We start from the raw sequence: 23,856 nt of genomic DNA, 5'->3' as shown, positions 1-23,856 counted from the left end.
ATTTACGTGTTGAGTGAGTGAGTGAGTGAATGAATTTGGATTTCTAAAGCGCGGGTAGCTTGCCTGAGGCGTCCAAGCGCTAAGAATATTGCTGAGGTTTAAGTTGGGAGGAAGGCAGATTCAGCTCCATTGATTATGTAGTAAACAGTAGCGTTTTCAGCTGTTTGCGGAAGGAGAGAATGTCGGGGTTTGATCTGAGATGCTGAGGCAAGGCGTTCCACTTTTTTGCCACATTGTAGGAGAAGGAACGGCCTCCGGACCTTGATTTCTTTATTTGCGGCACAATGGCTAGATTAGCAGAGGTGGAACGCAGCTGTCTAGTGGGTAGGTAGGGTGTAATGAGAGGGAGATTGATAGCCGGGCCTCGAGACCAGAAAGTCTGGTGTGCGATGCAGAGTGATTTGAAATCTACTCTTTCCTTTACGGGGAGCCAGTTCAGTATCCTTAGTCCTGGTTTTACTGAGGATCTGCGGGGGATTTGTAAAAGTGTTCTGGCTGCGCAGTTTTGTATTAATTGTAGTTTGCGTAAAGTGAAGTCAGGAGCTCCGAGATACAATGCGTTTCCATAGTCCAGCCGCGATTGGATCAAGCCCAGGACTACGGTTTTTCTTGCTTCAAAGGGGAGTAGAGGCAAGATCTTCCTGATGACTCTCAGGATGCCGAAGCAAGTGGCAGAAAGTTTTGTGTTTTGTGTTGGTTTTGAAAATAGCTAAATTAATAGCTTCGTCATTTACAATGCCAATAGTTATAACTTTCGCAAATGTGACACCTATAGCATTTGTAATGCAACATGTTTTGTATTTACGTGACTTAGATGTACTGATATTACAAATTACAATGGCTTTTAATTTTTAAAAATAATTAATATTTATATAAAAGTGATTTTAATTTATAATGGCGATAGCTTAAACTTTTTTAAATAACTTTTGTGAAGATTATGTTCATTGTATTTTATTGTGACGAAAGTCCAAGAACAGAAGTGAAATATTAACATCTTTTTGTGATATTTGTAATAAAGCTTGAAACATTGGGAGAACATATTTGAACCAATTGTTGTTGAATGATTGTGCAGATTGATGCTGGGGTGGCGCTGAGTGGTGCTGTGGTGGTGCTGAGTGGTGCTGTGGTGATGCTGAGTGGTGCTGTGGTGGTGCTGAGTGATACTGGGATGGTGCTGAGTGATGCTGAGTGGTGCTGTGGTGGTGCTGTGTGATGCTGTGGTGGGGCTGAGTGATGCTGTGGTGGTACTGAGTGGTGCTGTGGTGGTGCTGAGTGATAATGTGGTGGTGGTCAGTGATGCTGTGGTGGTGCTGAGCGATGCTGTGGTGGTGCTGAGTGGTGCTGTGGTAGTGCTGAGTGGTGCTGAGTGGTGCTGTGGTGGTGCTGAGTGATGCTGTGGTGGTGCTGAGTGGTGCTGTGGTGGTGCTGAGTGATAATGTGGTGGTGCTGAGTGATGCTGTGGTGGTGCTGAGAGGTGCTGTGGTGGTGCTGAGTGATAATGTGGTGGTGCTGAGTGATAATGTGGTGGTGCTGAGTGATGCTGGGATAGCGCTGAGTGATGATTTGGTGATGCAGAGATCAGAAAGGCACAAAAAGCAGTCTAACAGAGGACAGAAGGGCAGAAAAACAAGGAAAAAACAAGTCTAACAGAGGGCAGAAGGGCACAAAAAACGAGTTTAACAGAGGGCAGAAGGGCCCAAAAAACGAGTCTAACAGAGGGCAGAAGAGCAGAAAAACAAGGGAAAAATGATTCTAATAGAGGGCAGAAGAGCACAAAAAACGAGTCTAACAGGGGGAAGAAGGGCAGAAAAACAAGGGAAAAACGAGTCTAACAGAGGGCAGAAGGGCATAAAACCAAGGGAAAAACGAGTCTAACAGAGGGCAGAAGGGCACAAAAAACAAGTCTAACAGGGGGCAAAATGAATCCCGCCCTGCGTGTTTGTCCCCGAAGATGCCACCGTTTTGTGCAATACCTCTACTCAACTGGAGTACTTTCTACTGTCTAATCAGTAAGTGCTCCCTCGTTGGCTGAATGTATAGAGGCAGATTTACAATAACTGGCGCATCCCCAGGGATGCGCCAGTTATTGTGCGCCGCAACTCCGCCACCCATGGTCCGCCGCATTTATAATGCGGCGCACCATGTGTCAAAAATGGCACAGATGCGTCACGCATCTGTGCCGTAAAAGCAGCGCATTGCGCAACGCAGCTCCAGCAATGCTCTGGGGGGCCCTATCTCCCCAATGCTGCGTCAAGCCTTGCGCCTGCTTCAAGCAGGTGCAGGGTTTTGACGCAGCATTGGCCTAAAAGTGACTGTAGTGTCTTGTAGATTTCACTCAGCCACTTTTAGGAGGCGTTCCTGTGCAGGAACGCCCTCCCCTGCGCCGGAACGCCTCCTGATGGCGCAGGGCTTTACAACGTGACGCATCTCTCTGATGCGTCACGTTGTTAATACCCAGCACCATGGTTCTAGGACACCCCGTGCCGCACGGCCACCAGCTGCTGCGTGTGCCTCCCCTTGTAATCTGCCTCGCTGCCCGACTGCCGCCTCGTGACCACGCCCCCTCCTTCGAGCGGCGTGGTCCGTGCTCGGCGCTTCTCCCCCTGTGCCCCTGGTGTATTTGCTGTTTAGAATTGTTTTTATTGTTCTGATTGTTGTTTTTCCCCTCTGTATTGCCTGTTTTTCTCTGCCAGTAGCCGCCCTCCGTCTTCCCTCCCTGCTCCCCGCTTCCCGCCACCACCGCTGACCACGCCCCTTTTTTCCTTCTGTACCCTCCCCGCTCCCGCCTCCCAGCTGCTCCGCCCACCCACGCACTTTGCCATATATGGCGACCGTGCGACGCAGGTGAGTGTGACCTAGTTCTAGGACACCCCCGCGCCGCACGGCCACCAGCTGCTGCGTGTGCCTCCCCTTGTAATCTGCCTCGCTGCCCGACTGCCGCCTCGTGACCACGCCCCCTCCTTCGAGCGGCGTGGTCCGTGCTCGGCGCTTCTCCCCCTGTGCCCCTGGTGTATTTGCTGTTTAGAATTGTTTTTATTGTTCTGATTGTTGTTTTTCCCCTCTGTATTGCCTGTTTTTCTCTGCCAGTAGCCGCCCTCCGTCTTCCCTCCCCGCTCCCCGCTTCCCGCCACCACCGCTGACCCCGCCCCTTTTTTCCTTCTGTACCCTCCCCGCTCCCGCCTCCCAGCTGCTCCGCCCACCCACGCACTTTGCCATATATGGCGACCGTACGACGCAGGTGAGTGTGACCTAGTTCTAGGACACCCCCGCGCCGCACGGCCACCAGCTGCTGCGTGTGCCTCCCCTTGTAATCTGCCTCGCTGCCCGACTGCCGCCTCGTGACCACGCCCCCTCCTTCGAGCGGCGTGGTCCGTGCTCGGCGCTTCTCCCCCTGTGCCCCTGGTGTATTTGCTGTTTAGAATTGTTTTTATTGTTCTGATTGTTGTTTTTCCCCTCTGTATTGCCTGTTTTTCTCTGCCAGTAGCCGCCCTCCGTCTTCCCTCCCCGCTCCCCGCTTCCCGCCACCACCGCTGACCCCGCCCCTTTTTTCCTTCTGTACCCTCCCCGCTCCCACCTCCCAGCTGCTCCGCCCACCCGTGCACTTGGCCATATATGGCGACCGTGCGACGCAGGTGAGTGTGACCTAGTTCTAGGACACCCCCGCGCCGCACGGCCACCAGCTGCTGCGTGTGCCTCCCCTTGTAATCTGCCTCGCTGCCCGACTGCCGCCTCGTGACCACGCCCCCTCCTTCGAGCGGCGTGGTCCGTGCTCGGCGCTTCTCCCCCTGTGCCCCTGGTGTATTTGCTGTTTAGAATTGTTTTTATTGTTCTGATTGTTGTTTTTCCCCTCTGTATTGCCTGTTTTTCTCTGCCAGTAGCCGCCCTCCGTCTTCCCTCCCCGCTCCCCGCTTCCCGCCACCACCGCTGACCCCGCCCCTTTTTTCCTTCTGTACCCTCCCCGCTCCCGCCTCCCAGCTGCTCCGCCCACCCGCGCACTAGGCCATATATGGCGACCGTGCGACGCAGGTGAGTGTGACCTAGTTCTAGGACACCCCCGCGCCGCACGGCCACCAGCTGCTGCGTGTGCCTCCCCTTGTAATCTGCCTCGCTGCCCGACTGCCGCCTCGTGACCACACCCCCTCCTTCGAGCGGCGTGGTCCGTGATTGGCGCTTCTCCCCCTGTGCCCCTGGTGTATTTGCTGTTTAGAATTGTTTTTATTGTTCTGATTGTTGTTTTTCCCCTCTGTATTGCCTGTTTTTCTCTGCCAGTAGCCGCCCTCCGTCTTCCCTTCCCGCTCCCCGCTTCCCGCCACCACCGCTGACCCCGCCACTTTTTTCCTTCTGTACCCTCCCCGCTCCCGCCTCCCAGCTGCTCCTCCCACCCGCGCACTTCGCCATATATGGCGACCGTGCGAATGCGCAGCGGTCACGCGCAGCGGTCACGCGCAGCGGGTGCGCCGATTGTGCGCCGAAGGCGCGCCAAAGGTAAGCCCGTCTACGCCCGTCCGTGCCTGGACCGCGCCCAGTGCCAGGACCCCTGGCCCACGAGGACCCCGACCGACCCGCCTGACGTACACCGCCGCCACCCTCTTCGCACTCAACACCGGCCGAGTCCCGGTATGCTACCGAGCCACCCCACGACGCGTCCACGGACCCTTCAGCTGCAACACCTGAAAGTTCACCTGCATCCGGACCTGCCCAACACCAGCACCTGCCAAGCCGAACACCAGCAGCAACCACCTCAAGTGCATCCTGCTCAACACCCGCTCCGTCCACAGACACGCCATCGAACTCTGGAACCTCCTAGACGCCACAGCCCCTGACGTTGCCTTCATCACGGAGACCTGGATGAACACCTCCTCAGCGCCCGACATCGCCATCGCCATCCCAGAAGGCTACAAGATCACCCGGAGGGACCGCAACGCCAACCAGGTGGGAGGAGGCATCGCCATCATCCACAGGAACACCATCCGCATCAAGACCAGCACCGACAACACCCCTCCCTCCGCCGAACACCTGCATTTCCAGATCCACACTGACCCGAAGACCACCCTCAGAGGCACCCTGATCTACCGACCCCCGGGACCACGCACTCAATTCAGCGAGGACATCGCCGACTTCGTCAGCCCGCATGCCCTCCCCTCCGCTGACTACATCCTCCTGGGGGACTTCAACTTCCACCTGGAGAACAACAACGACTGCAACACCAGCACCCTGCTCGACAACCTCGCCAACCTTGGACTCAAGCAGCTGGTGTCCACCCCCACCCACCTCGCCGGACACACACTCGACGCCATCTTCTCATCCAGCAAAGACATCGCCTTCAGCCACGCCACAGAACTCCACTGGACGGACCACAGATGCATCCACTTCACCTTCAGAAGAACGACGATCCACCACCACCAGCAACAGGTTGCCCAAAGAAGCTGGAACAAGATCACAGCCGACCAGCTCGCCGCTTCCCTGAGCCAGCACCCTCCGGCCAGCTCAGCGAACCCCAGCCTGGCCGCAATCAACCTCTCGAAGTGGATCAGCAAATGCGCAGACAAACTCGCCCCTCTGAGGATCCCGCCCAGCAGACCCGGCAGTAAGAGAGCCCCCTGGTTCACCGACGAACTCAAGAGCTCCAAGAAGAACTGCCGAGCCCTCGAGAAAGCCTGGAGAAAGAAACCCACACCGGACAACAGGACCACCCTCAAGCTCGCCACCCGGAAACACCACCAACTGGTCCGCACCGCCAAGAAAACGGCTTTCAAGAACCGACTGGACAACAACGCACACAACTGCAAGGAACTCTTCAACATCGTGAAAGAGCTCTCCAACCCCAACGCCGGAAACAACGACATCACCCCATCGCAAGACCTCTGCAACTCCCTCGCCTCCTACTTCTACAACAAGATCGCGGACATACACAACAGCTTCAGCACTCAACCGACGCACGCCACAACCGCATCAACGCCGCCCACCACCACCCTCCGCGCCTGGACTCCGGTCAACACCGAAGACACCGTCCGCATGATGAACTCCGTCCACTCCGGATCTCCGACCGACCCCTGCCCTCACCACGTCTTCAACAAAGCCGACGCTGTCATCGCACCCCACCTGCGGGACATCATCAACACCGCATTCGACACCGCCACCTTCCCCGAGAGCTGGAAGCACGCCGAACTCAGCGCTCTACTCAAGAAACCTACAGCAGACCCCACCAAACTCAAGAATTACCGCCCCATCTCTCTACTCCCGTTTCCAGCCAAAGTCATCGAGAAGACCGTCAACAAACAGCTGGCCGCCTTCCTCGAGACGAATGGATCCCTCGACCCATCGCAGTCCGGATTCCGCGCCAACCACAGCACCGAGACCGCCCTCATCGCCGCCACCGACGACATCCGAGCCCTGATGGACAACGGAGAAACAGCGGCCCTCATCCTCCTAGACCTCTCCGCGGCTTTCGACACGGTCTGCCACCGCACCCTAGTGCAGCGCCTCAGCAACGTCGGAATCCAGGAGAAGGCACTGGAATGGATCGTCTCCTTCCTCGACGGAAGAACACAGAGAGTCCGCCTACCACCGTACAAGTCAGAGGCCACCGAAGTCATCTGCGGCGTCCCTCAAGGATCCTCGCTGAGCCCTACACTCTTCAACGTCTACATGAGCCCCCTCGCGGCCATCGCACGCCAACACAACCTCAACATAATCTCCTACGCCGACGACACCCAGCTGATATTCTCCCTGACCAACGACCCCGCCGCCGCCAGAGCCAACCTGCACAAAGGGATGAAAGAGGTAGCCGAATGGATGACGACGAGCCGCCTGAAACTGAACTCAGACAAGACGGAGGTCCTCATCCTGGGCTCCTCGCCCTCCGCCTGGGACGACTCCTGGTGGCCCCCCGCCCTGGGCACCGCACCCTAACTGACGAACCACGCACGCAACCTGGGCTTCATCCTGGACTCCTCCCTCTCCATGACCAGGCAAGTCAACGCCGTCTCCTCGTCGTGCTACAACATCCTGCGCATGCTTCGGAAGATCTTCTGGTGGATCCCCACGGAGACCAGGAAGACCGTCACCCAGGCCCTCGTCACCAGCCGACTGGACTACGGCAACGCACTCTACGCCGGAACCACCACCAAGATCCAGAAGAGACTCCAGCGGATCCAGAACGCCTCAGCCAGACTCATCCTCGACATCCCACGGAACAGCCACATCTCCGGACACCTGAGAGACCTGCACTGGCTCCCCGTCAACAAAAGAATCACCTTCCGGCTCCTCACCCACGCACACAAAGCCCTACACGATCAAGGCCCGAGCTACCTCAACAACCGAATCAACTTCTACGCTCCCAAACGCCACCTCCGATCTGCCAACCACGCCCTCGCCGCCGTCCCACGCATCCGTAGAGCCACTACAGGAGGAAGGTCCTTCTCCTACCTGACCGCCAAGACCTGGAACTCCCTCCCGGCCGACCTGCGCCTGACCCAAGACCACCTCTCCTTCAGGAAGAAGCTCAAGACCTGGCTGTTCGAGCAGTAACGCCCCCCTCCCACCCCCCCAAGCGCCTTGAGACCCTACGGGTAGGTAGTGCGCTCTATAAATGTCGTTGATTGATTGATTGATTGATGGCGCATCTTTTGTGCTGCCGCTGCGTCACAGGCACACATGGTCACTGGAGACACATCCTTCTGGTCCTTTACGCAGCTGCAGTGTAGTAAAAGCACTATACATTTACCCAATGAGGGAGCACTTACTGGATTAGCCAGTAGAAAGTACTCCAGTGCAAATCACAAAACAATCCGCGATTTCACAGGAAAATTCACTAATTCACAGATTTTTTTGCGATTTCGCTGGGAAAATTTTGCTCATGCTTACTTCTAAAAACTACAGATAAAGTACTAAGTTATAAAAAAGTGTCCCAAAGTTTATGTACAGTTCAGAGTGGCAACAGTCAATAATCAGTAGTCGATGACAGGTCATTAAGGTCGCGTTCCGTATTGAGGCAGAGGCAGAGTACACAGATTTTGCTAGAATGCTGCTTCGTTGACATACCGTTATTTTAGTCACCTGTGCAGATTCCTTGAGTTTGGTACAGGGCCTGGAGTTTGCTGGTTAAGCTTGCAATATACAAGGTGGATAAAGATTTTGAGGCTTATGTTTAAAGCGGTATTCTCTGGCTTCATTGACGTGATGATTGCCTTCCTACAGGACCGGACTCTCAATCTATTCCACTCTGGCCTCAGTTTTAGTCTACCTAAAGCCAGCAATGCTGGGCAGAGGCATACAACGTGCTCCAAAGACTCCACCAATGCCCTGCAGCTGCTGCACTGAAGCTCATCTGATGGGCGACGCCAAAGTGGTAAATGTTTCAGGAAAGTGCCATTCCACCAAAGTGCCATAAACCACAGTTTTAAGTACAGGGGGTATGTGCAGGGCAGGTATGGTGGGAGAGAAGCCAGCTGATAAGAGTTGACTACTGCCCATGCATGATTGCATTTGGCGAGGAGTAATTTGTCGGTGGATTGAGGCCACAAACGGATGCGCCTCTTAATACTTTTTTTAAAAAACTGTATTGCTAGCTTTAAGGTTCCTAAGGTCACTTGCTGATAATTGTATACATTCATGAAAGAACCAATTGTATGACCCACCAGGATTACTAGAGCTGACATCTGACCATAACAGTGACTTAAGGAACCAGCTCCGGCCTGCCTTAGCTTGTGGCACAGTTTTAAATAATCACCAGGGCTTAGCATTTCGTAATTTAGAAGGCCCAGTTATAATTGGATGTGTGCAGCAGATGCAGATTTTGGCATCTGAAAGACCCTTATGTAGATCTTAGGCCCACATGCATCAAAGTCAGGATTTGCGAATCCTAAATAGCGAATTTTAAGAAATCGCTATTTAGGATTTGCATATGCATGTAGGAGTCGCAAAAAATATTGTGATTCCTACAAATTCCTTAATTGCAACTGATGGAGCAGGGGTGAGACAAAACGTTTTGTGTACCCCTTGTGAAGTTATGCTCGCATAACTATAATCAATCTAATCGTGTGAAGCAAGCACAATTAATCAATAATAGAGCATTTAGACATCAACGTTACAGGTGGGTATTACCTGCTATTTGCAAAATAACTAATTTATTAACAGTTGTGAATGAGTCACACTAATATAGTGCTATATTATACTGTGTGTTTTACTTTTGTAAACGTGTATGTTTTATCGTGGCTAAAAGAAAGTAAACGCGTTTGGTAGGTATATAAAGCTATGTGTGGGTGCGCTTTGGCTAGGTACTTCATTAATGAAAATAATAATTCTAGATTTTAACATTCTATTGTTTTTGTTTTCGAACTAGTTCTCATTGAGGCCTACGTGGCATTTGCACTATAAATGGCCGCTGACTGCAATCTTTGCAGTGGCTTGAAAGAAAGAGTCTTTACGCATGTGTACAAGAGAAATGGTTGGATCAATGATGTGCCTGGTACACTGAGCGAACAATATCTAGGCCAGTCTGACCCAGGAGTACAAGAGGGCGCCAAGAACTGTGTGCATCTGAAAACCTGGGAACGGAAGACCAATGTATCGGCTGAATTGAATGTTAAAATAAAATACGGAGATGACATCTATGAGATAAAGTGAGATTACTTTGCATTTTGAAAAACTGGTTCTGTCAAGGATGGATGAGGTGATCATTGTCACCCTATTGCTCGACCAATCAGAATGAACTATGGACCCTAAAAGTTTCAATTTTAGTTATATAGTTAGGGAAACAGGGTATAAAAGATCGTGTTCGAAAAAGGGTAAAAAAAGCTTGCTCCTGATTTTATTTTGCACCACGACATGCTGTCAGTTTGAACTATTTTTATGGTGCTAGAGACTTTGAAAAATGTGGGACTTTAACTTTGGAGCAATGAAGATGACAGCATGCAGAGATTTTATTTTGAGGCGTTAAGAAGAATAGAGAGGCAGATTGAGACTCGTGCAACTCTGTTATTATCTTATGACAGAGTTAGGTAATAGAATTTCAAATTTCATTTTTCCTTTCAACATGTACTAAATAAATGGCTAAATCTTCCTTCATTTGAATAAACTAAACTTCAGTTTTCCTAAATGAATAGAAAAAAACTTTAACTCAAGTAGTGTTTAATTTAACCTCTTGTGTGCTGATGACGAGCTCAGCTCGTCATGCAGCCCGGTGGCCGTGTGCTGATGACGAGCTGAGCTCATCATGGCCTCCTCGGAAAGCCCAAGCAGGGATAATTACCCCGCTGTGCTGAGCCTTCCATTGAGCGGGAGTGGCCAGCACAGCTGAGCTCGTTATCAGCACTGCGACCTCCCTCCCACGGGGGAATTAGCCCCGCGGCGATGGGGTTAAATAAAGTCATGACAAGTTAAATGTTAATGTATTATTTTGATTACTATGAGTAAGCTGGTCTTAGTCTCCATCAACTAACATCTACTAGATGATCTATTGACCAAATAGTGGAGTGCCTTGGTGTAGGATTTTCCAGGTACTGTGTTGGCATATAATAAATAGAGGTTAATGTATATAATGTTCAGAATATAAAACCTAGGTACCCCGCTAACTAGCAGCTCTACCTCGTTGTCACTGATTCAGATGTATTGTGTGTGTTTGTGGGACTCGCGGTGTTATGGGCCCCAACGATGAGTAAATAGTTATTACACCTGAGTTGCGTGAAATAGGTATTAAAGGTTAAAGGTTCTTAGAGAGCTGCGCTGGATCACAACTCGCAAATTGCGAGTCGCAATTAGGGAATGGCTTTTCATTCATTTCTATGGGCCTAAAGGCCCATAGGAATGAATAAGAAATGCATGTGCAATTTGCAAGTACCAAATAGGTACTCGCAAATTGTACATGCAATTTGAAGGGTGCAAGGGTGCCAAAAGGACACCCTGTTGCAACCCTGAAATTGAGATGTTACCACATGTTGCGCACACACATGCCCTAAGGGCCCATAACACCGCCAGTCGCACCAACGCACACAATACATCTGAATATACTTGATGTCTTCAGATGCCAATGTGTCCAGTCCCGGTACTCCTTTTCGTAGTTTGATGTTAGCTCTGTTGAGGACATCATGATGTCCTTTTGATTTATTTTCAGGTGCAATGAGTATTTTGGAGTACTGATAATCATTGGCGAGTCTCTGTTGGCACGGACCCGAGTCGTTTGGGTCATAATTCTCAGGTATTAAGCCGGGAACTGTTCCTAATTTAGGCAGGGTATTTTCTCGAGACTCTTGCTGACGTGTCCGGGGAATCCCCAGATGACATTGGTGCATGCTTGAAGGTTACTTTTAGGACGTTGTCTCCAACAATTGGTAGAGCAACCTGAGGGCAAGAGTAAGGAGAAGGTTGAGTTGAAGTGGTCATTTCTGTTGGCAAGTTTGTTTTCACTTCTTGTAGTTGTCCAGTTGCTTGGTCTATGCCAATTGGAGGCCCTATTGCTTTTTCAGCAACTGCAACAATGTAGGGATTTAAGGGGGGTCTTCTTAAGCAGAAAGAGGAAGCAAGTTGAATTTGGTGGTTTGCAGAAATAGACTGGTGCGCGTTTAATGTTGAGTGAGCAGTAATAATCTGTTAATCCTGTTTTTGTGGACTAAAACTTGTTTGTTGTCCAAAGGTTTAAACAACGGGTAAGCTTGAGATTCAGCTGTGGTTTTTGTTGTTTACTTATTTCTTTGCTTACGTTGGCATTTCCTTTCTCTCTTACTAAGAGGTGGGAGCGGTGTGAGGTTGATCTTGGGGTAATGTGGGGCAGGTGGGGGTGTCTTAGAATCTGGCTCTTAGTGAGCAGAGTCAGCTGAAGGTAATAAATCGCTCCCAATTTGAGGGTTCAGCGGCAGGGGTAATGTGGTCATGACCGGCATGTCAGCCCTTGTTCATTATGCTGCGGATATAATGCTGCGAAGGATTTTACCTATGTACTCCCTGGCATCCCGTGGACCGCTGATGCCGGAGTGGTATTATTTGTTTTGGTGGAACTTAGGTGTTGCAAAGTCATCCTGTGCCCTGGGCACCCCGAAATGTTTGGTGACTGATGCTAGTGGTAACTGATTTGACTGACCCTGGGCTCTGCCTAACCAGGACCAGGGCCAGTGCTGAACTGAAAAACAAAAAACAAAAAAAGTTTTATAATTGAAAAGCAAAAATTAAAATATATTTTTGATACTACTTGGTGTTGCTGAAACCCCTTGGGTTACCTTCTTTAATTTAGTGATCATTGCATTGACACTGTCGGAAGCAAAATTTATGTTTTGAATTATTCCTACTTGGACACATAGCTTGTATGAACTGAAAGGAACACATTAGAATACAGTTAAAACAACCAACACACACTAGCGTACACTATGGTATGGTGGGGTACCCCTGTAATTGGCATGACCTACCCCATATATAATAGGGCAGGGGATTGAAACTACCTAGAAATCCCCAGTACCCTGAGGCATAGCAGTTTAGAGGCCAGCAGCTTTCTGCACTAAGTATGTGTGCACTGCTGAAGCCTGAGGTCAATTTAAAAGCAGCACTGGGTGCCAGGACTGCTTTAACCGCTTCGCTGCTCATGACGAGCTCAGCTCGTCATGAGGCACGGTTGAGCTGTGCTTATGACGAGCTGAGCTCGGCATGAACAATGGGGAAACATCAAAGCTCAGCTAAGGAGGGGAAAACTCAAAGCAGCCAAGGTGTTAAACAGTAAACTGTGCCCACACTCCAATCTGGTGGTAGGGGCACTTAAAAATGGAAAACCTACAATGTTGGAGCATATTAGGGCCCCCTAGGGTCTCCCCTACGTTTCCCAGGGGTGGGAGGTCAGTTATATATAAGGTACACCCTTATAAAATGAGTTTTTATAAGCCTAGGTAAAGTGAAATTTCACATTTCACTCCCAACATTGTGTTAAAGTGCTGCTCAAATTCGACTTTGATGCTAGGAGCACTGGGTAAGGATGACCTGCAATATTCCCCTAGTTGCACATGGGCTGTGGTTCCTGTAGCTATAGGGCAAGTATTTATAAAATATGTTTTTGTAAGTCCTGGTGCTGGAAGAAAGGGCCCAAGTCATGTTCCCATTGAAAATCCATTGTTACATAGGTTAACATGGTAGGAAGTTATTGATCAATAACTATTGATAGGAGAGGACTAGACTGGCCATTCAAAGACTTCCCAGAATGGTAGTAGAAATCTAACAACATCATATTGTTGAATTTCTCCTATAGTGTACATACCAGAAGTTATAAGACTTTCTTGGTTGTAAGTCCAAATTCAGCCTTCCATTGGTCTGCCCTAGTCGGAGTTAAGTGGATTAGCTAGGCTGCTTTGAAGAGGTGATTAAGAACCCATGGGGTTAACAACTCTGCTGGGAGGGCAGTGTGCTGGTCTATAGGAATGCAAGGCCAGGGGTGGGGTTGTAAACCTTGCTCTTCAAAGGCAGAGGAGAAGCCTGGGATTCAGTTTCACTTTGACACTCTTGGCCCAGGAGTCAGGGCTAGGCCTATTTATTTATTTATTAAGCAATTTGTAATGCGCAGACTAAACCCGAAGGTATCAAGGCGCCTATCAAAATCAAAAACAGAAAGTATACAGAATATAGAGTGCCACTAATGCTGAATGCCACTAGGGGTATGCAAGTATGAAAAGATGGGTCTTGAGCGCAGATCTAAACGTTTGCAGAGAGGGGCTAGATTTTACTTCTAGAGGGAGGGCATTCCACCACTTGGGGGCCAAAAAGGAAAAGGCCCTACCTCCCCATCTTACCTTTCTGACACGAGGTACAGAGAGGAGGAGTTTGTGACCGGAGCGAAGATTTCTACTCGGGTTATGCCGAGAAAGAATGGATCCCATACTTGTGGGGTTGGGTTTAGCAAGAGCTTTGTACACCAGGCACAGGGATTTGAAACGGATCCGGTATTCAACGGGGAGCCAGTGCAGTTGTTTTCGGGCTTCAGTGGCAGAGGCACGCTTAGGTAGGTCAAGAGCAAATCTCGCTGCTGCGGCCTAAGGAGGGTATGTGCAGATGGTAGGGGTCGAGTCAATGGAAATAAGCGAATCACAGGGGGTGTGTTTAGCCACCTCTTACCTCCCTGCTGGAAAATTAGCCATTATGAATTTGGAAGATTTGATGCACATGATGTGGTCATACCAATGAAGAGTTATCCAGCTCTCATTCGTCAGAAGTGACCTGTTACTTGACCCAGAGAATTTTGAATACGTATCTGAGAAGGGCAGAGCCCTCCAGATCTGCTGCTTAAAACTTACTGAAGCAAGAAGTGCCCTGCTGAGAAGTTTTGCTGTGCAATGATTTCTAAGGCCTGATCTCTGAAGACTGCACCGACTGAAACTGTAGCCCTGTGGATTACCTTGCTGCAAAAGGACTAAAGAGTGGACTGCCTGCAAGCTACAGGTTAACGAAGCTCACCTGGACATCCCCACAAAGAATTCCCAGACTGGAGTACCAGTGGAATTGTAAGGGTTGTGTTCAAGTGGATTGCGGAATTGAAGTTTCACACTTTCAAGGACCCTCTTGGAGATTCCAGAACCTTGGATTGAGTGTTGGATACTTTGGGACCCGCAAGCAGAACTTCAGGAAGGAGATCTAACTGGACCCCACCTGCTGGAGAAGGCGCAACACATTTGGTGAGATTCTCCAGAACAATGTTTAAAGGTGTCCCTGTCAGAGAAAACGAAATGAGTAAAAGGGTCACTGTTGGTTCCTAAACACTAGAGGGTGACTAATCTTTAAAAATTAGATATCTCTGGTTCCCTACAGTGGATTGTTTTTCATGTCATTTAAAAGATAGAAATATTACCTATTATTACAAATTGGTGTTGGATTTTTATTTTGTGTCTTAATTATTTACTGAAATCATGTTTTTAAAGGCTTTACATACCTGTCTTTGAAGTTAAGCCTGTCTGCTCGCAGCCACGTTACCAAGAACTGAGCATAGGAATACTTTCCTAAGACCTATGCTGGGGCCTACCATGTGTTAGGGGCTTTGTTGCCAGTGCCATACCTACATTTGCCCCTACCAATAACCCACTTTCCAACATTAGATCTGCACGCTTTAAATGATCCTGATCCTAGCACTTGCTGACTGCTTCCTGACAGTAGTTGGCCTTTGTCCAGGACACAGTTTAGAAAGGCTAGAAACGCTGAGGGGCTGTCAATGAGGGGTGAACAACAACATACTGACTGAACCAAGTTTCAAGATGATTGAGCCCTTGTTATTCAGTTATTAAGATTCTCTAGCTTGTTGTCTATACCTGCTGTAAGGGTGCTCAAAAGATCAACTTGAATGTCCAGTTTATCTAAATGGTAGTTTAATGCTGTGACTGTAGTTTGGAAGGTTTGCAGCAGTTGTGGCCATACGGTTGGCATAGGTATGGGAGTAGGGGCCCTGGAGTCAGGTTCCGATTTCTGGTTGAATGGTTTAGCTGCATCTTTTGAAAGGAAGATAGCTTTCTGTTTGATGCTTTATAGGGGCTGTAACTGTAGCTGTAGCTGGATTAAAAGGGGATTTGAGGCAGAAGCGGTTTAATGTTTCCCTTCAGTGATCTATCCCATTGGGCTGCAAAAGGCTGAATATGTCAAAGCTCGTTGATTGATTTTTTGGGTGAGTGAGAAACTTGGAGTCAAATGTTGTTGTAGCGTAGTCAAAGAGATGTCTGTTTGTTGTGGCAGAACATTAAGTATTGACTCAGTGGTTTCAGTCCAGGAGTGATCATCTAGCGGTTGATGCGTGACTTTCCCTGGGGGTGAGATGGGTAGCGAGGTGGAGAATGCTGGGAAACTAAGAGAGCCCCCTGGGGAATGTCTTACACTGGGAACGTCCAAGAGTGATATAGTTTTGTTAATTGGCGGCGTGTGGACAAATGCCTCTGTTGTTTGTTGTAATATACTGGCCTTCGGTGCCTCCAAAACTTGAGAGTGGGGGGAGCTTGACCCCTCCTGATGATTTTTGAAGTAGTCTAGGATGGAGAGGGGTTGCGGGTGCTTAGAGCTGGGCGGAGAAGGGCGATCCTTGTTGTCAAGGTCTGATCCATAGAGAAGAGGGCTCTGTAGATGCGCGAGGACATTATTATTATTATTATTATTATTATTATTATTGCATTTATTGAGCACACAGCTACCCGGAGGTTTCCCGGCGCTTGCCTTGGGAACCCGTCCTGGCTTTTTTTCCCTGTGAGATAGCCCCTACAGGGCATCCCCAAGGTGAAAGCCAGGCATCCCGCCGCAGGGGGGACGATGTGGAGATTAAGCAAGCTTAATGCCCAGAGTTGCAGAGTGAGAACCCATGATTAGAGCAGGCACCGAAGTGAGAATTATCGAGTCTGTGGACATTTGAGCTCAAGACCCTGCCGCGTCAGGAATTGAACCCTGGTCCCGGGTCTGACCTCAGCTTCCGGGTCTGCCTGCTCTACACCGTGAGCCACACTTCTCCACCATTCATGACCATTGATTGTTAAGTAATGGTCGCTGCGGCTCCTTCTGCCACTGCTGCCAACCATTTAATTTTTGTGGGTGTAGGAGATGGAAATGCCCTGCTTGTTTTAGAGATCTCATCACTCTGCTTTATTGGACTGCCTTGCCAACGGGGTGCCAGGAATGTCAGGCCACCACACTACCGCCTCTTAGTCAGTGCTCGGTGACTCAAGTAGGGATAGAGGGGTTCCTGTGTTGTCTTGTTCGTGGGGAGGAGAGGGGAAGCCCAAGCGGGAACACGCCAGGCCCCTGCAAGCTGCACCTAGTCCTAGCTTTGCCGCTTCTGCTGGGACCTGGGCTCGCACTCAGCAGCTGGTAACTGCTACCGCTGCAGCTTGGACCACCGCCCAGGTTCTTCCCCCTCTTCTTCTCTGCCCACAATACCCTGCCTTATGACCCTCATGACCCTTGTGACCCTGCAACCTCAGCAAAGTTTGGAAGAGAGCTGCTGCAGAGTATGGTATGCTGCGTGGGGTATGTGCAAGGGCCTCAACAAAGGTCAGTATGGTCAGCGTGGAAATGTGGGTAAGGTGACAGAGGAGAGAGGATGACGGGAGGAGCAGGACCGGCAAGACCGGGCTAGGCAGGGCAGGACAGCACTAGAGCAGAACTAGAGTAGGGCAATTAATAGAGTAGGGCTAGAGCAGGCCATTGAGTTTGACAGCAGCAATCCAGTGCGTACTAATGCAAGCTAATACTGGCCTTGGTGCGGTTCAATGCGAGTGGCACAGTCGGGAGGAACAGGCACAACTGGGTGTGTGGAGGAGGAGGGTATTGTGGGTCTTGTGCTGTTGATTTGGGAGCATCAAAAGCCTGTGACAAAGGACTGTACAGGGGTCCTCATGCAGAGGAAGGGGTAACAAGAGGGTCAGGACTCACCTCAGCTCATCTGGGCCCTCACCTCACCGTCTGTGGCCCACCACCCCCCTGCAGGAGTACACAGAAGTCCGCCACCACATCTCTGCTCCACACTGTACCTCTGCACCTCTGCGCCTCGTCACCGCCGCCACCGCCACAAACTGTGACCGCCACCAGCAATCGTAAACGGCCGGACCGCTGCTGTCGGAAGCTCTGCCCCCCGCGCATACTACTCTGCTCTCTGCCCTCGCTCTCGTGTCGGCTCGCGGTTTGCTCGCCACAGAATCCGGCTGACAATGAAGTTTCCATGTAAATAGTTCACATAGTCCTTCATTAAATAACGTCAGTGATGACATCACTCATGACATCACTAATGACATCTCAAGTGGCATCATTGATGACATCACTGGTTACCTCATCCAGTAAATAACCCACCCTTAACAGCCCACTCTAGGAACTATGTAAATTATAGAGCCAAGGTAAGAATTGTTTTCTCTCATCAAGTAGTCAAAATTTGTTTTCCTCACCAGTATTTAAAGCAATCTGCGTCTTGAACCCTGTCACGCCCTCTTCCGAAAAAAACTTAAAACCTTCCTCTTCCCCAAATAGTTCCCTGGTCCCCCTCTCCGGGTTCTCATAATCATACAGCGCGGGGATGCCTCCGGGTCACCAGGCGCTCTATAAATCATAAAATAAAAATAAATAAATAAATTATGGAATCTTACCGGCAAAATTACTCACAATATTCACAATACCATCCAGTGGAGTACCTGGAAAAGAAAACGAATAGAGAATAATAAAACTAGAGTTAAAGAACAGTTTTCTGTATTTTTTGTTTGTTGCTTATGCTGCCCAGGATTGTGTTTCTTGGGATGTTTCTGCTCATTCAATAAATAATGGTAAATGCATAAATCTCAGTATGACAGTGTTTTTTCATATTGATAAAGCTGTATAGAATGATATCTGAAATTCCCCAACTTACTTGTTCTGGTCCTTGGTAGGACTCACACTGTCGGTGATGTGCTTTCTCAGGTGCTATCAGATTCTTTGCCTGAGACAAAGCACTGTTCGAGGTTGTATGTATGCCAGAACAGGGCATGGTTATTTCCTTGCACCCAGTACATTGTGAGCATTGCATCGCAGGCAGTACATCAAGAGTCAGCACATGGCAGGTAAGTATTGTGGAAAGGGGTGACCACTCGGTCCCCCCGAACGTATGGTGGAGTACCCCGATCCTCCCGGGAGGCCATCTTGGGCGGGAGGCGAGTCTCGGCTGGTATGCCCGAAGCGGCGTAGCCGGGGCGCGCTTTTTCCCGCCCTGGAGTGGGTTGTCCTAGACACTGAAGCCGCCAGCCACGCCCCCGGAGGCGGGCGGAGGCGGGTTTACGCCCGCCCTGAAGACGGATAAAAGGAGCAACAAGCCAAGCGAGCATCCTCTTGTTCCTGTGCTCTGAAGCTGCACCTCCCCGCTGCACGTGAGCTCGAGACGGAACGAAGAGCCAATTTTGAGCGTTGTAATTTTGTTCTTGTTTTTACAGATATCTTCGTTGGAGAATGCCGGGCAAGAAGGTCGGAAAGCGGGTCGGTACCGATCAGATGCTCCGCATGCTCGTAAAGGACATAGCCGAGTTGAAAAAACAGATTGCGGTAATGAACGGGGCGGGAGGCCCGAAGCGAATCGTCGGACCAGCATTGCCGGGAGTAGTCCCTAGCGGGAGAGGCAAGAGGTCCAAGAGGGGGGCACCTGGGGGGGAGGCCCCGGTTCCCGATACACCGATAGAGGAGCCAATCCCGGTTCCGAAGGAGGGGCATCCGATCCCCGTGGTAGTCACCCCCGTGAACGGGGAAGATATGCCTCCCGAGTTGGCTGCACAACTGGCAGCGTGGTTGGGAAAAGATAGTGAGGGCACCACGGCGGACGACGCCATGGCAGTAATGAGGCAATTGCGGGAATCTAGAGAGGCTGCGAAGGCACCATCTTCTGTTCCCCCACAGGTTCCGGTGGCTGAGACCGCAGCAGGCGCGAGTTCGGCAGCAAGTACAGCACCTAGTTCAGGTAAGCGGCTACTGCCGATTGCGGGGGAGGGGTCTGTACCCTCACGAAGGGAGAAAGTGGCCCAGCATGTTCCACTCGAAATTAAGGGAAAGATTTGGGCTGATAAGTATGTGAACATGTTTTCTTTGCTTACTGACCATTACGAGATCGAGCATGTGAAGGCCCAAAAAGAGCTTATGCATCCGAGTGTTTGGCGCGCAAAAATGGCCGCCTTTAAGGTCAACGAGAACATAGGTACTTGGGGCAGAGCGTTTGGCATTTTCACCTCCATTATGGGTGAGCGAAGGCCTGAGTTGTTGACGGAATTGCCTATTTATCAGACACGTATTATGGAGTATTCTCTAGCGTACGAGGGCAATCAGTGGTTTTGTTATGACAATATTTTTAGGAAGGCTAAGGAGCATGACCCAGCTCTAACTTGGGATTGTTATGACTCCATTTCTTGGCAAAAAATGGAGAATTCAGGCATGTTAAAGGTACCATTGTCGGGGGGTATCGGGGGTGAGTCTTCCCGCCAAACCTCTGGGACACCCTTTCGGACGGGTGCAGGTAACGAGCATCACTTGAAGTCGAGTGGCAACGCAGGTAAAAAGGGGATTTGTTGGAATTTTAATAGGGGAAAATGTACAAGGCCTCAGGGGTCATGCAAGTTTAGACACAAATGTGGGGGGTGTGGACAGTCCTCTCATCCCGAGACCATGTGCAGAGCCAAAACGGGTGATAACGGTGGTAGGGGAAGCGCCAAACAGGTCTGAAATAGTCCGAGGGGCGCCTTTACCTACCCCGGTTGATACCATGGCAATGATTCCTTGGCTCAATGAATACCCGGATCATGTCTCCGCTGGGGTGTTGTGAGACGGGTTTTCGTATGGTTTCCGCATTCCAGTGGGGGATTTTCAGGGTAAAACAAGTTGTAAGAACCAACTGTCGGTCCTGCAGCATACGGCGGTGGTACAGGTAAAGATTGGGAAAGAGGTGACTCGAGGGCGGGTTGCCGGTCCATTCGATTTACCACCGGTTGCTAACTTTGTTTGTTCCCCCTTAGGGGTGGTCCCCAAGAAGGACCCGGGTGAGTTTAGGCTAATACATAATTTGTCAGCCCCACGAGGTCTTTCCGTAAATGATGCGATAGACCCGGAAGTGTGTTCGGTGCGGTACGCATCTTTCGATGAGGCCGTCGCCATGTTGAATCGCCTGGGGCCCGGAGCGCTGATGGCCAAATCAGACATCGAGTCAGCGTTCCGGTTGCTCCCGGTACACCCAGACGATCAGCGTCTCCTTGGTTTCATGTTTCAGGGTCGCTATTACATGGATAAATGTATGCCAATGGGTTGCTCCATATCTTGTGCTTATTTTGAAAAGTTCAGTTGTTTTTTCCAATGGGTATTCACAAGAAAGACGGGTTTTCAGCATGTGATGCATTATCTCGATGACTTTCTGTTCCTGGGGGCAGCCGGGGATCCAGAATGTGGACAGGCTTTAAAAGAGCTTTGTGTCTTAATGAATCACTTTGGCGTGCCATTGGCACCAGGTAAGACTGTGGGTCCCTCGACTTCACTCGAGTTTCTGGGGATCGAGCTCGACTCGGAGGAAGGTTGTTTTCGGTTGCCCAAAGAGAAGGTGTTGAAATTCAGGGCATCCCTTGAAACATGTATTCGAGAGACTAAGGTAAACCTGCATCAATTGCAACAAATGGTGGGCCAGTTGAATTTTGCCCTTAGAGTAATCCCAATGGCCCGCCCCTTTTCCCGCTCGATTGCACAAGCCATGGTCGGCCTTAAGGAGGGACATCACCGCACAAGGCTCTCGGCAGAGATTCGCCAGGACATGCGCATTTGGTTGGCATTCCTGGCGGATTTCAATGGTCGAATTGTCTGGAACAAGCCGGCGGTGTCCTCCGAGGAGCTGGGGCTGTGGACAGATTCGGCGGGGAGTATAGGTTTTGGCGCCATATTCGGTACGCAATGGTCGGCTCAGAAATGGCCGTCATGGTGGCATGAGTGCGGGCTGACAAGTAACATTGCTTTCCTCGAACTCTTCCCTATTTTGGTGGCCCTGAAAACATGGCCTGAGGGGTTCCGAGATCACTCTGTGGTGTTCTGGTCTGATAACATGACCGTGGTTGAGTGTATCAATAGTCTGGCAGCACGTTGTAAATGGATTCTGAGACTGCTTAAAGAAATTGTATTGTTGTGTATGCAGTTGAATGTGCTCTTTAGGGCGCGACATGTCCCAGGGGTGCTGAACCAAGCGGCTGATGCGCTTTCTCGTTTCCGTATGCAGGCCTTCTGGGGTTTTCTGCCCACAGCGGACCCGGTGGCGGCACCCTTTCCTGAAGCTCTCTGGTCTCTCGGTGCCCCGAACTACAAAACCTCGTGGGAGAGAGTTTAGCACCCAGGACAAGGAAGGCATATGAAGGGGCGTTCCGTTCCTATTGGTCCTTTTTGGGTTCTGCTAGGGGGGAGTTTTGGGGCCAGGAAGAGCTTGTCGTAAAATTCTTGCTGTCTTTACATCAGGCAGGCAAATCAGTAGCTACGGCCCAGAGGCATCGGGCCGCCATTTCCTTTATGGCAAGGGCTCATGGGATCCAGGACCCGACAGCGTCTTTTGTGGTGCAGAAAGCGCTACGTGGGTGGCAACGCCTTGAGGGTCGCAGAGTAGATGAGAGGCACCCGATAGGTCTGGAAATGTTTGCCCTGTTATTATCCGTACTCCCTGCGACATGTTCATCCCAGTATGAAACAGTGTTATTCCGGGCCGCCTTTGCGTTAGCATTCCATGGGGCAATGCGGGTAAGCGAACTGGTGGCGAAGAACAAGCGGGATACGGTGGGGGGACTGTGCCGAGAGCACAATCAGGTAAAGAGGGAGACAATGACTGTCTCGTTTGTCAGGTCCAAGGCCGATCAGGGTGCGATAGGGGATTGTGTAGTCATACATCGGATTCCCGGATCTCCCATGTGCCCTGTTGTTTGCTTAGAGGAATATTTAGCGCAGAGGGCGTCATCATGGGGGGGGACCTTGTTGAGGCACGCTGATGCCACCCCACTGACGAGGTTTCAGTTCCAGCGGGTGCTTGCAATGGCGCTTTCGGCCGCGGGCTTGAACCCCGGCGAGTTTGGGACCCATTCCTTTCGGATAGGGGCTGCTACTGAGGCTACAGCCAGGGGTCTAAGTGTAGAAAAAGTGAAACGTTTGGGGCGTTGGTCCTCGAATTGTTACAAAAGGTATGTGCGGTTGCACATGTTGTGAAGCTGCTATCATGTACTCACGCTTCTTGTTTTTGTTTGGTTTACAGTTTCGCAAGCTTACGAGGCGGGGCGGACTGTGCAGTCGACCCGACACCTGGGAACCAGCGGTCAAACATCACTGGCTGCGGAAAAAGTGGTGTGGGTCGTGGGACACTCATACGTGAGGCGTGCCGCGGACGTATTCAAAGCAGGTGACATGATTCACAAGGCTGGGGAATACGGGTACAGGGTGACCTTCTACGGAAGGGGCGGGCTTTGTACTGACCAGTTTCAATCCTTTTTCGAGGGCCTGTTAGGGCGGACGAGGTCACCGCCATCTATAATCATAGTCCATCTTGGGGGCAACGATTTGGTGACCACTGGTAGACGACTTCTTCTCGAGGCGATACTTTCCACAGTAAGTTGGTTGGCGAGAAGGGTTCCAGGGTGCACAATTGCATGGTCCCATATGATTCCACGTAGAGTGTGGCGGGGGGCGAATTCGGTTTCTGCTTTAAATCATTCTGTGAAGAAAGTGAATAATAAATTGGGTAGATTGTTTCGTTCAAGTGCACTGCATTGTATTCCTCATGGTTGTATCAAGGGGGACAGTATGTATTTGGGTGATGGGGTCCATTTGTCCCGGGTGGGGAATGAGTTACTCATAGGAGACCTCATAGCTTGGCTAAAGAGTTTAAGGCATGACCTTTAGGCAGGAGTTTTTGTGGGGGGTCCGGATAGCCGGTCAACTATCCGGCCTGTGGCGGTAAGGTCATGATCGGTGAGCAGTAATTGGAAGATCCCTATGGGGGGGGCGTCACCCATTACGGATGGGAGCGCCCGGGGGAGGTGGCCATTGGCCCCTCAACGGGGAGGCGGTCCATTCTAAGGATGGGCCGCCGAAAGGAAAGGGAAGGCGGTCAAGGCCCCTTCCTGGATAGGAGGGGCTACGGGCCCCTCCTGGGAATTTCCCGGGGCCAGGACACCTGCGACAGCAGATGTGGTAAGTTGTGTGGGGTGGGGAGGGGGGTTTACACTACCTTCTAGACACCTCACACGAGTCCTCGGACGACCATTAAATGGCGTCGAGTTCATTGGGGCCCCCGTCAAGTCAAGGGAAATTGGTAGATGCACATGAGGTACAGCCTCTGTGCGGTCGCCCCTCGCAAGTGGGGGGGGGTAATTCTGGTTTAGGGATCTGACACCGGTTACGACCTTGCCGTTG

General features: G+C 50.6%; 1 protein-coding gene across 1 annotated transcript in view; it reads right to left on the bottom strand.

The window, feature by feature from the left end:
- Positions 1–23,856, bottom strand: part of LOC147729642 (uncharacterized) — a 117,618-nt gene that overhangs the window by 52,338 nt on the left and 41,424 nt on the right. Inside the window, exon 7 of the mRNA XM_086958474.1 lies at positions 18,072–18,116. Within this exon, the coding sequence (XP_086814600.1) occupies positions 18,072–18,116 (45 nt within the window). The remainder of the gene's footprint in view (positions 1–18,071; positions 18,117–23,856) is intronic.

The sequence above is a fragment of the Lissotriton vulgaris genome, chromosome 2_1 (assembly GCF_964263255.1).
Source record: "Lissotriton vulgaris chromosome 2_1, aLisVul1.2, whole genome shotgun sequence".
Lineage (NCBI taxonomy): Eukaryota > Metazoa > Chordata > Amphibia > Caudata > Salamandridae > Lissotriton > Lissotriton vulgaris.
This window is presented reverse-complemented; position numbering and strand designations above follow the sequence as displayed.